Raw genomic sequence first — 13,195 nt, 5'->3', positions numbered from 1 at the left:
TTTCAATTAAATTTGAAAGCCCAACAAATTTTGCTTTTTGTATAAAGCTTTAGATACTTGTGTATCTAAAGATAAATGAGGGCTTTTAACTTTTATCAGCCTTGCCATTGCTGCATATACGTACATATGGAATATATACAAAACATTTTAAAAGCTCCAAGATTTAATATCCACTTACATTTGCATACTTAATATGTATGTATGGCTGTTGCTTTTCTAAAAGCATTCATGAAGTATTTGTAGGAACACGTGCCATCCACAATTGTTTCAAAAATTAGGTGGAGAATGTACACGTGAATATTTGTATCTGCATTGCCTGGAAAATCTTGGCCCTAGTCTCTTAGGACAGAATTCCTACAAATCCTGTGAGCCATATTTGATAAATATAATCTCAGCAAGAAGAGGGGTGTGTGCATCCATTAAATACGTTTGAGCATTAGAATGTATTGAGTGGGATGAAAAGGGAGTGGCTGTTAATGAAGAGGGAGGGTTAGGGGCGGGGAGTAGTTATTATATGAAATTTAAACTCACGAAAAACTGGTTGAGCAACTAGTTTTGGTAGCTTCAACAAACTATTTTCGATAAAGACAAGCAGGTAGAAGCAGCTGTTAAAATGTTGACAATAGGTCAATTTCTTATAGCTTTGGCTGTTTTTCTTCTAATTATGCAGTTTTTAAAGTTGCAACAAGTACGGAAACAGCTTCCTCCTGGACCAACCCCTCTCCCAGTTTTTGGGACCTTGATACAACTGAACTTTCAGTTTAATCGTGATCTTCTCATGAAGGTATTTATTTTCAGTTACTCCTAATCGTTTAAAAGTCTTCATAATTTCCCACCTCTCATGTTGTTTGCTACGTGAAAACATCCTCTCCAAAACTACATTGGTAACATATTTAATTGTTAACTGGCCAGTGTGATATTGCACTCCGTTTGGTTTAGAACTGCTGGTTTGGTTGGCAAAGTAAGAAATTATTGCAGCCTGAGGTAGTTTGCTGAGTTAAGAAAACTGGTATCAGAAGTTCTGAACATGTGAAACTCATTCTGATGCTTAAACCCACCACCTTTTAACAATGAATTTGATAAATTCATGTAAAACTTTAAATCTTTCCATCATCCCTCAACACTAAGTTTGACAAATTAATATGAAAATTGATACCTGTTAGAATTAAGTATCTTTCAGGCAATATATCAGATTTGCTATTAGGGAAAAGAAATACTATTTTCACAACTTACTTGCACAGCATGGATTTTTAGTTTTCTAAGCACGGGCACTCCTTAGCTTGAGCAGTATATGGATGCTTAAGATGTACTATGTGTCTATATGCCTGTTCTATTTTCAGGATTTAGAGAAACCCATGAATCTTTTTTTAGTTATTTTTTGAGGAGTACTTCTGTGCACAAAGCCATTTTATTTCATTCTGTTCATTCTTGCAGTACTTTTAGGGTTCTCAGTAGGCAACTCCCCTGGGTTCTGTCACTGATTTATACAAGACATGCCAGTTATTCCAACTAAATTGCAGGTTCAGACAGAAAATGAGGACAGTGAATGGTCTTGAAGAGGCAGAATGGTCTTACTCAAGTTCCAGTACCTAAATGTGCAAATGGGTTGGGGGGGAAGAAGCAAGTGACTGGTCCAAAAAGCTAGTTATTTCTGATATTTCTGTGTTCCCTTTGAGCCATTTTATCCTCACAAATGATAAAAACCCTCTTGAAATAAATTAATGCACAGAAAATATCCTTTATCACATGAATCATTGTAAACTGAGCCTTGGTTTATATACAGTAATAAAATCTAGCAAACATTTCTCAGCATAGTTCCATGGTTCTGAAAAGCTGGAATACTCAGTTGTTTCCAACAGTGAATGCTGGAAAAGACATCTGTGCTTTCTTACAGATAAATGTAATCTTGTGGGAAACATGGAAAGTTATCATTCCTCCTTAGAGCTGGTACTGAAATCAGTATAAAAACAGGTTCATCCTCTGCAGTATGTGGGATTTCAGCAGTGCTCTCCTTGCTTCTCTCCCACCTATAGATGGCAACAGTTCATGGCAACATATTCACCTTGTGGTTTGGATGGGCTCCAGTAATTGTACTGAATGGATTTCAAGCAGTTAAAGATGGTATGACCACGCACCCTGAAGATGTTTCTGGGAGGCTAGTATCTCCTTTCTTCAGAGCTATGGCCAAGGGAAAAGGTGAGAATTTCTTGCCATAAATATTCCACAGAATTGTCTTGACAAACTACAGCTCTTTTGTAGCTTGTAAGAACCTCCAAAGGTACTACAGTAGCAGGGTTTGTCTATGAGGACTCAGACAAGTCACCGGTTTAGTAAATGATTTTTATTTCCTCTGAGTACTTCCTTTATATTTGTCACAAAGCCCAAGTACCGAACCTATCTGCTGTTTGGACATGGCCTTTTCTCTCTGGCTGTGACAGTCAGAATTCCTTTGCCTTTTCCCTTCATGAGAATCATTACCCTCCTCAGCTGAACTCCAGGCATGGAAGAGAGTGGGAACAAGCACATCAGACAATGTCTAGAGGAGCAGTTGTCAAACTTGCTGAGATAACTGGTTGTCTTGGATCGAGCTTATTCCTTAGTTGTCTTATTCCCCTGTTGAGTTTGTCCATTTTAGTCCTGCCTGCATTCTTACAAGCCACAGCTATTCCTTAATGTCTCTGTGTTCATAGGCAATGCAGTCATTTAATTATATTCTGGTCTGGTAAATCTTTTAATACAGTCTGTCTATAATAGTTGTTACCATGATAAAGAGCTCTTCCTTGAATGCCTGCAGGGATCATGTTGGCAACTGGTCACACCTGGAAGCAGCAGAGGAGGTTTGCATTGAAGACTCTGCGCAACCTTGGTCTGGGGAAAAGAGGTCTGGAGCATCGAGTTCAAGAAGAGGCCCACTACCTGGTAGACTTCTTTGCAAGTATGAAAGGTATCTCTGCAATAAATAATGATTCATTTTTGTAATTTGTCTGATGCCTTTAGTGTATGAACTTCTCTGTCCTGCTCTGAAATCAAGGGCAGCATATTTTTTTTCCACAAGAGACTGTGCAGGGTCTTACAGTGTCCATCTGGAATGGACAGAAAGGGTGAAGAGCTCAGTCCTGTGTTTCCAAACCAGTGAGAGACTATTCTTGTTCAAAGTTCCTTACAAAACTACTAAAACTGGCAATGAAGTCAATACTGGTACTGGTACAATAAGTAAGACTGAAGCTTATTTATTTTTTATATCATAGAATGCTTAAAGTGGAAAAGGATCTCTGAAGATGGTTTAGTCTCACCCCATCTCAAAGGAGGATCAACTAGAGTAGATTTCTTAGGTCTGAGTCCAGATGTTTTTTAAATATTGGCAAGAATGGAGACCTTACTACTTCTCTGAGTCATCTGCTCCAGTAACCTGTTCAATCAGCCCTACAGTAAAAAAATTTCTTATGTTCAGGCAGACACGAATGTATTTAAATTTTTTGCCCATTGCCACCCTTTATAACACTGAGAAAAATCTAGCTTCATGTTCTTTGTTCTTTATTACACTCCATCAGGTATTTATACATATTTAAGGTACTTCCCTTCTGCAGATTAAACAGTACCAGCTCTCTCAGCCTCTCTTACATCAGATCCTCCAATCCCTTAATTGTCCTTGTGTAGCAACTTAATGTTCTGAGCTTTTCTTTCCTGCCCAAGTGGTCACACCTCAGTCTCTCCTAGTTCTTAAACCAGGGGGATTGGGCTAGATTTAATTACTTTTAATTGATACAGTGCTATCAGCCTGTCCTGATTTACTGTGTCTTTGCATAATGTTCAGTATTGAGAAATCCAGCTCACATGCTCCTAATTGACTTTATTGGGATAAAATGTTGTAATGAAGACCAGATTCAAGTCACTGCTTTACAAAGTACATGCAAATGGCATTACAAGACTTAATCCACCAGCACGGATAATGTCTCTGTATCTTTGTGCACCAGCACCATATATGAGGCAAAGGCAGCCAACATCATCCCTGGCTGTGCTAGAAAAGGCATTTCCAACAGGTCAAGGCAGCTGATCCTTCCCCTCTGATCAGGGCTGGTGAAACCCACTGGTGTTTTGGGTCCAGTTCTGGGATGCCCAGTGCAAGAGAGGTATCAACATACTGGAACATGTTGAGCAAATGGTCATAAGGACGTTTCTCTTCTCAGATTTCCTTTGACCACAGTGTCTTCAGTTACTAGCATGCTTGAGATCTATTTTGAATTTGCCAGACAGCAAACTTGCATAAATTTATATTTTTCTTACCTCTAAATTTCTGCTACCATATTACGAAGTATTTTACATATTTGGCATCTTTTTGGGTTGCCCAGCATTCCTGGGATTAAGGGATCACACCATAGCTGGGAAGAAGCAGTTTGATACTACAATTTTGTATGAATATTGCTGCTTCTCTGTGAAATGCACTGCTCTCTTGAAAGTTCTTTGGGTAGCCAGTACTATTCCCTCATTTCACTAAAGCAGAACAGGAGGCATTAACAGCAACTTTATTACTATGGTTGCAGGGAAACCTGTGGATCCTTCTTTCCCTCTTGTTCATTCTGTCTCAAATGTAATTTGTGCTGTTGTTTTTGGACACCGCTTCTCCAGAGAGGATGAAGCCTTCCATGAGCTGATTAGAGCCACAGAGTGTCTATTCAAATTTGGAGGCAGCTTTATCCATCATGTAAGTAAATGATCTGTTGCTTTTTTCTGATTAAGACAAAGCAAGAAATGCAGAGTCAAGAGACAGCTGTTAGGCAGCAATTTTTGGATGGGTGAGTCATTTCCCATGCAGCTCTAGTGGGCTGTGCATTGTCTCAAAGTGTGATGGAAAAGCTCTACATAGCAATCTTGGTCAGTTTTGTTCATTGCCCTGTGCTTGAGCCCTGTGAGAAGGCAGTTTTTGTCCCTAAATATTTGCAGCTGATGGACTGTTCCTGAGCGGTATGTGTTACTTTGTTTCTCAAGCTTCAGGCACAACATAGTCCTGATTCAGGCATCATGGTTGCTAAATGCTAAATGTCAGGCCTAAAAGTGTGATTCACATGCCAAGCTTAGACACTGTTTTATACGAAGTCAACAGAGAGAAGAATGATTCTAATGCCTAGCTGTTTTGCTGGTGGCTACTTATTTCTGCTATAAAAGTGGACACTTGAAAACTTCCTGGAGAAACTCCAGTCACTTCACCCTGAGTGAAAGCAGCAGAAGACAAGAGTGCTAAGCCAGCAGATATACCTCAAAGCTTGGCAAACAATCAGTGGACTTCTGAGATTGAAGGAATTACCTGGCTCATGAAGAGTCCTGCTTTGCACAGAAGTATATTCACAGTGGCCCAGGAATTCTGGTTCCACTTCTGAACTTGTCCCATACAGCTTATCCAGTAGATTTTGAACATAAAACACATAAACGATCCTGTAATGCAGAGACCTCCCCCTCATCCCATGGAGCATTCTTCTCACTGACTTATGATCAGGTTCCCGTTTCCTTAGCATAGCTTTAGTCCTCTAAGTTGTGTGTAGTGGTAGAAAGCAACATTACTTTTGGGATAAAGAAGATACCTCCTTTTCTTCTCTACTTTCTGTCCTAGCTATGTGTTAGCTGAATGAACAAGATGCTGTTCTGGGAAGTAAGAACAGGGATTCAAACCGCCCTGGGGAGGGCTACATTCTTCCCACTTCCTGGACTCAAAGGATACTCGGTTTTGTGTAAAAAGTGAACATTCAGTTCTATATGAATTTACCAAGGGATAGACTATTATTTTTCTGCAATAAGGCAATGAGTAATTGTTAATTGGATGTCTGACAATAAGAACTGATTTTCCAAAAAGAAAGAAGTATGGTCTATCTAGTTCAGCCAGACTCCAGTAAAAAAACTATTAACAAGCTTTCTGCAGTATAATTAAGACAGTACAAGAGCTCAGCAAAATAAGGACTGAGAAATAATGGAACTTCTGCTGATAAATAAACTACAGGATTATGTTTTGAGCAAGAAGAGAACTATCAAGAGAAAATACACTGCAGATGCAAGAACAGTATGTACAAATTACCCACACACAAATTTAGGCTGAAAATCTGAATGAACTTTCTAGCTATCAGAGCAGGTATTCTTAGGCCAGATTTACCCAAACAATTAGAAAGAAGTATAAAACTAACCCTTCTTTCCTAGAGGACATCACTATAAATATGTCAGGTAGCTGTTTCTCAGTTTTTTGTTTAAAGGTATTTTAAATGTTATTGAGGTTCTTTGAGAGCTCGATTGGTAGAGGGTATTTTGGGGGCTCTGCAGCTGCTGGCCCTTGCTTTGGGGTTCATCAACTACTCTTGCTCATTCTGTTGAGGACGGGTTGCTATGGCTTTGCTTCTTCCTTCCCAGTATTCTCCACTGGAGGGCAGGATGTCGCTTTTCTATACCTAAATACAGTTCATTGTGATTGAATTAATGAACTGAATAATTGAGTATAGTTAATTCTAACTATAGGAATTATATTTTGGCTTGTGGCTGAGCTGAAAGCCTGTGGAACTCTGAATCTTGCCATCAGCACAGCTAGAAATTATATAGTGTAGTTTCAGAACTTGAAAACAAAAGTACAGCCTTTGTCAGAGTATTTCACTAATGATGCCAAAAAACACATGCTAATATGATTACCTTCTTGGTTTTAGTAGACCTAAAATGCATTTGCTAGTGATACAGTCTTTTTTGTACTTGTGTGTTGCTCCTGCAGCTTTATGAAATCTTCCCCTGGCTGATGTGCCGTCTCCCTGGCCCTCATAAGAAGGCACTGTCTTGCTATGATGTCCTGAGCTCTTTTACAAGGAGAGAGATCAGAATGCACACAGAACGTGGGGCACCAGAGGAAGAGCAGGATTTCATTGACTTTTACCTGGCTCACATTGAAAAAGTAAGTATTTATTCTGTGTACCTTACATTCATGGGGAATAAGGTGAAATGGACCATTAAATCATCCAGTCTTTAGCCCTTCTATCACAGTCTCCTACCTTTCATAGGTATCCTAATGTGAATCCAGTAGCCAGAGACTTTCTAAATTCTTTCTTATTACTGATATGCCACAGCACCCTGCAATCCTTTTGTTACAGAACAAGTTAATATACTGCATTTTTTTCTCATTGGTACAAGTTATGAAATTATTTTAAGCCTCAAGGGAAGAATATCTAATTTATAAGTGGACCAGAAAAGAACTGGAAAGGTCTTGGGGAGACAGAGTGGGATGTTCTGGGTCTTATTTGACTGGTAAGTGTTTGTCAAGAGAGGTTGCTGCAAGAGGACTGTTGCATTTTGAAAGCATTTTGTGGGGAAATAATTTAGGAGTCAACAGAGTATCAGACAAGGCTGGAGAAGAGGAGAGTGCCATGGTCACTGAAATTTCAAGCAGACAAAGGGAAATGGGTCAACCAAGGGCACTTTGGTCAGTCAGGCATAAAAGAGGTAGGTGGGAATCCATAGGATTTTGAGAAGCTGTAGGAAGTTTGCATAACCTGTGAGTTGGGACATGAGTCCCTTTTCTAGACCTTACCAGGATCACGTTTTCTTTGTCTGAGTCTCTTGGGAACTGGGTGCCCCCTGTTACTCCTTCTACCTCAATTTAAGGACTCTTCTCCTCTTCTTGACTGCAGCAAGCAAGGCATAATACTCCTGTTTTGCCTGTTGATAGGAAGGTGAAAGGGGAGGAAGCAACAAGATGAGACTGTTACTGGGGGGTGACCAAGCAAGAGTGGCTCAGAGAGCTAAACAACAAATCCAGAGTGGAGGGTACTTATTCCTGCAGCCCCTGGAGAAAGTGTGTAGTGACTGAGGCTCCTTCATGGCAGTGCTTCTCTTCCTGGACTGCTGGTTCTCCCTCTGCTGTGGTCATGTGCTGGTCATCCAAATTTGTTTATTAAAAAAATTGAACTGTCTGTAACAGATACACAGAGGAAATATAAGAAGATTAGACACTATTCTAACCAGGAAAATCATTCTTCCCACTTTCTAGTTCTCCACTGCCAAAAGAAAAGTTGAAGACCCTGGAGCATAACCTCCTTAAATTTAGACAATGAGTTCCCCAAATCATAACAATATTCTTTCCTAGTTTCAGCATATACATACATGTCCTCCCACTTCTAACTGAAAGCTGTAGCACCCCAAAGTAGCTGTGAGTGATTGTGATTGTGGCCTTGGAGTGGAGAACATGACTTAAGTGTTTGCCTATGAAACATTCTAAATGTACCACTATTTGCACAGTTAGGCCAACAATCCTTTTCTGTGCAGAATGTGACCTTTAGTTTCATGATTAAGAGTGAAATAAACATGGCTTGTCCATTCATGAAACATTGGCTTTTCATATTGACAATCATCTTTGGTATCTAATACTGTTTATCAGTCTCTCTGCACTGTGCTATATGCAGAACACTGTAGAGATTGGAAGAGGTGATAAAATCACAGTTAACCCACAGTTAACTATTTCTATTTTCTATTTTCTATTTCCGTACATAAACCTCTACTTATCTATCATTTACAGTCCAAAGATGAACCCAGGTCTACATACAATGAAGACAACATGGTTTATTCTATAAATGATCTTTTCTTGGGTGGATCAGAGACAACAAGCACTACTTTGAACTGGGGCCTGCTCTATATGGTGGCAAATCCTGATGTCCAAGGTGAGTGGATAAGCACATCACAAATATCTCTGCAGAAAGGCATAATGCCTTCATGGATCAGAGATTATTTATAGATACTGTTATATGGCTGGTGACATGTGGACCTTTTGTACTAGAAGATCTGCACTGGGCAGCCTTGGTTGATTCGGAGTGTCTGTTTATAGGCTCTTACAGCAGTCACAGGTATAAGGCAGTTCCCAAAAAGAGTTAACAGCTTGGGAACTATGCATATGTATAGTAGGTTGTAGCTTAGATGGTAGGGCTGAGGTCTTTGAGGAACTGAGGAATGTGGTGGAGCAGTCAGTGGAGTGAGAAGACTGAAGTTGCTATTTGGGAAGCCAGAAGGTTTGCACATGTAATCCTTGAAGGTACAGGGGCCACTGCAGCAGCTGTTCATGTGGTGCTGATGGTACTTCAAAAAACTGAGTTGCATTCTCTTAGTGATGGCTGAAAATAATTTACCAGAAACTGATGTGTGATAATGTCACTCTGGAAACTTAGCTCAATTCTCCTTTGTATTGTCCGAGTGAGAGTGCTACAGGGAGTCCTCTGTAGGTCACAGAAGTAGTAAAGATAATCACCTAAAGTTCAGCTTGCCACTTTGACTTTATTTTTGATCATCAGAGTGTCTGTGTAATCTCTGATTAAACTAACTCTGTGATGTATTTGAGTTTCTTGCAAGAGAAATTATTCCAGTTGTGAGGAGAATTATATGGCTCATCTCTTATGTCTATGTATATTTAAGAAGTTTATTTTTAAATCTAGCTTCCAAACAAGAATAAATCACTTTCATAGAACACTAAATGAAAACCAAATGAAGATTGATCTCGTATGCTGCAAAGCAAAAATCTCATTGTTAGATAGCAGAATATGTGCAAATACTCAGAGAAGAGCGGGGTTTTAAATGGTGGAAAGAGATGAAGATAAGAATTCATTGCTCAACTTCTAGCTGTTAGGCAAGGTCTACTTAATCTTGTATTATTGCATATTTATTATCACCAAATATCATCAAGGTTAGGAAAGCGCTGACTCACCAAAATAATTTTATTTATCTGAATATAATACTTTGCACAAACTTGGAAAAGCAGGGTGTGTGCAGAATCATTATTCTGAGCTTCTTGAGTCATATATTGCACTGCCTGCACTGACCCCACTATAGGTGTCCTCGTTTAACTACCACAGGGAAAAGTTTGGCCTTTTGCCTGGGCACTGAGCTGGGCTCTTCCTTGTTCTCTGAACTTCTGGAACAGAGATGAATATTTATACTTATGCAGTGACCAATAATTTCAAACTCTGATGGATCCTGAAGTAGTCATGCTTGATTTTGCAAGCCAGCTCCTCATAGAAGGAAATTTACTTTATTTTAAAGTCTTTCTGGATATACATTTTAATTTCTGTACTGTGTTTAAATCTTTGGTGTCAGGCTCTACCTAACACAGTTTTGTGAAGGACTGCTGGCAGCCAATGGGCAGGCTTGATGTGAATGAGCACAACCTGGTCAATACAGAATGGGCTTCCCTGCATCTTAGTGTTGCTTCAAAGAGCCTGGAAAAAGACAGGGTCATTTGTTAGAAGTCTAAAGCAACGTTATTTTGTGTGTATGGCATCGTTTGAAGTTTACAAAAGAAATTTTGTACTTTTGTTAATGCTCCCAGTATTCCTGTGCAGTAAGTAATTTAAATCATGATCTTCTTGATCAAAAGGCAGGCACCAAGAAGCAGATTGAGGGTTTTTTTAAAAGTTATTTGGACACTGTTCTAGTTGGTGTTGCTCCAGGACCATTTTGTTTTTAAGAGGAATTTGACATTCAAAGCTCAGATTCACCTGGCTTAAATTTCAGAGACCTGTGGGCTTCATAGTTTTAACTGGCTGTGAATGCCTGAGAGACCCAGCCAAAAGAACATACAAAGATAAATCATTATCTCTTGCATTTAAGCGTTAGCAAAACAAGTCTTAAATTGAATTTTTGAGCAAAAAATATATTTTTAATCAACAATCAAATAAGTTCAGACTTCAGAATAATAACAGCATGTTTAAGCTGTTGGAACAACCTGCTATTTTATTTCCTTTATAAAATATATTTACATTTTTTAAGTTGCTTTGTTGCTATACTCCTAGTTTTAAATGGGAAATGTCTTTGAAGACAGAATTAGTGAAAATACTTGATGCATTTTTCCACCTGCAGTAGTGAATATTTCTCCACAGAGAAAGTGCAGAAGGAGTTGGATGCTGTTTTGGGCCCTTCCCAGTTAATCTGCTATGAGGATCGGAGAGAACTCCCCTACACAAATGCTGTGGTTCATGAGATTCAGCGCTTCAGCAACATCATCTCAGTTGGCATGCCCAGAGTGTGTGTGAGGAACACTACATTGCTTGGCTTTCCCCTCAAAAAGGTACAGACACAGTTTCTCAGTTGCTGCAGACCTTTCCTGCATCAGTAGAGCAAGATGTGAACTAAAATCTATTTCTACCAGAGTCTTCTCAACAGCAGTGAGGCTGTATACCTCTGAGTTGTAGCCTGAATGAGAACAAAGACAAAACCAACTTCTGCCAGGCTAAATTGAGTGACACAGCTCTTGGGAGAGGGTTGTCAGTACTGGAAGACACCTCAGGATGGAAGGGGATTTTAGCAAGTGTTTCTGTAAACTGATGAAAATATAACCTTAAGACTGATGCTGAAAGAGACTGTTCTGGTAAAGCACTGGAAAGAGTTCTGAATGAACTTTTTGCCTGCAGAAAAGCCTGCTAAAGAGGCAGGGAAAAGGAGGGAGGTTTGCAGCTAGCTTTCATTAAAAAGACTAAATCAGAGAAAATTCTGATGTTAGAAATGAAAATGAGTTTGGTACAAATAGTTTTTAGTTTCTTTTGACTTGGTCGCTTCCACTGTCAGGCTTGTACTGACATTTTGAAACAAAAGGATTCCATGTTCCTCACAGTTCCTACTGGGGACGTGAACTTACCAGCACACCCCACTGACCTCTGGAAGTCAGCCAACACCGGTCTCACCCAATGGTTCTGACAGCTGGGGCAGGCCCAACAGCTAAGCTTGTGCTTTTCTCCTTTCAGGGCACCATAGTTCTTCCAAATATTGCTTCATCGTTGTATGACCCAGAGCAGTGGGAAACACCTCGACAGTTCAACCCTGGTCACTTCTTGGATAAGGATGGAAACTTTGTGAGCCAGGAAGCCTTTTTACCATTTTCAATAGGTAAATGGACTGACAGCATAAACACTGAAGGTTTGGATTGTGACCATAGGATTAAGATCTCTATTTAAAAAACATTGGTTGTTTGTTTTAAACTACTCTGTAAGAAGCAGTGATAACATCAATGTGATTATTTTCAGTAATATTCCCCCTTCCAACTATAAACATTTGTTCTACTGAACAAATAATTACATGGAAAATCAGAGGTGGCCTGGCAAATGTATACATCTAACTCTATTTTTGGAAGGAAATATTCTCCTAATGATTATGGTTATCGATTTGGGGCATACATTTCAACACCAGACATACAGTACTTAAAAGCAGCTGAGCTGATGCTTTCTGCATACAAAACTGGAGCACAACATCTCCCAGAAAGAGGAAGTCCTTATTCTTCATTTGCATGATTGAATGAATTCTTCTGAAGTTGACAGTCAAATGAAGATGAGTTTTTTTAGGTAACTGAAGCAAAACTCAGAGCAGTTATCTACAGCTGCAGATAGGAGTCTGTAAATGAAGAATTAAATGAAGTTTTGTGTCATTGATTTCATTAAGTCCTGAAGAAATTCCAGATTCAGCAAAAATACCTTTGCTTTGTGTGAGGATGAATAAGAATGCTTTTGGGGTCAGGGTATTTTCCTCATTGTCTTTCCCCTGTTCCTTCTGCAGGGCACCGTGTGTGTTTGGGGGAGCATCTCGCAAGGACTGAACTCTTCATTTTCTTTGCTAACTTACTGCGGGCATTCACCTTCCGGCTCCCTGACGGGGTGACAAAGATCAACACAGAGCCCATTTTGGGGGGTACACTGCAGCCCCACCCATACAGGGTCTGTGCCATCCCACGCTAGGGTGGGCACGTGCTGTGTGTCACAGACCATCTGTTAAGAGAGCCTATTTCCTTTCGTAGGTCTTGAGACCATATCATGATTTTTGTCTAGCTTATAATTTGATGCCTTTTGTCTACAGCAGTCAATTTTGTTCAGACCTTGTTAGCTTTTGAAGGTGACTTTTATTTTTATTTTTTTCTAAAAGTTCTTTTAATCTGGAGCATGCCATCATGCTCAGCCTTAAAGGTATCATGCTGTGGCCATCTAGCCTGGAAGATTTAAATTTGTTTCATTAGTGAGCAAATCACAAAGTTGACTGGCAGGCTTCAAGAACTAATTTATTATTTCCAAGTTGTCCTGTTTTCAAAATCAGTGAAGTTTGGAAAAACATACCTGAACAATTCTGGCTCTTTATATTACTGCAATGAATCATAACATTTCAATCAACTTTTTGTTGATGGTCGCTAATAAAAGATATGAAGGAAAACTTA

The 13,195-nt window shown here is 39.5% G+C and overlaps 2 protein-coding genes across 2 annotated transcripts in view; both read left to right on the top strand.

The window, feature by feature from the left end:
- The window catches only part of LOC139799920 (cytochrome P450 2J6-like), a 15,669-nt gene extending 14,885 nt beyond the window's left edge, over window positions 1-784 (top strand). Inside the window, exon 10 of the mRNA XM_071752477.1 lies at window positions 671-784. Coding sequence (XP_071608578.1) covers window positions 671-677 — 7 coding nt within the window. The 3' untranslated portion in view covers window positions 678-784. The remainder of the gene's footprint in view (window positions 1-670) is intronic.
- Window positions 533-13,195, top strand: LOC139799922 (cytochrome P450 2J4-like). Its single transcript, XM_071752480.1, has 9 exons — window positions 533-784; window positions 2,034-2,196; window positions 2,795-2,944; window positions 4,542-4,702; window positions 6,740-6,916; window positions 8,534-8,675; window positions 10,881-11,068; window positions 11,742-11,883; window positions 12,547-13,195. The coding sequence occupies exons 1-9, from the start codon at window positions 614-616 to the stop codon at window positions 12,723-12,725; spliced, it is 1,473 nt and encodes a 490-aa protein (XP_071608581.1). The 5' UTR covers window positions 533-613; the 3' UTR covers window positions 12,726-13,195.

Source organism: Heliangelus exortis, chromosome 9, assembly GCF_036169615.1.
Source record: "Heliangelus exortis chromosome 9, bHelExo1.hap1, whole genome shotgun sequence".
Taxonomy (NCBI): domain Eukaryota; kingdom Metazoa; phylum Chordata; class Aves; order Apodiformes; family Trochilidae; genus Heliangelus; species Heliangelus exortis.
This window is presented reverse-complemented; position numbering and strand designations above follow the sequence as displayed.

Coding starts and splice junctions, on each gene's coding strand:
- LOC139799922 (XM_071752480.1), top strand. CDS start 614: ATGTTGACAATAGGTCAATTTCTTATAGCTTTGGCTGTTTTTCTTCTA. Junction 2,945..4,541: donor CTTCTTTGCAAGTATGAAAG/GTATCTCTGCAA, acceptor CTATGGTTGCAG/GGAAACCTGTGGATCCTTCT. Junction 6,917..8,533: donor ACCTGGCTCACATTGAAAAA/GTAAGTATTTAT, acceptor TATCATTTACAG/TCCAAAGATGAACCCAGGTC.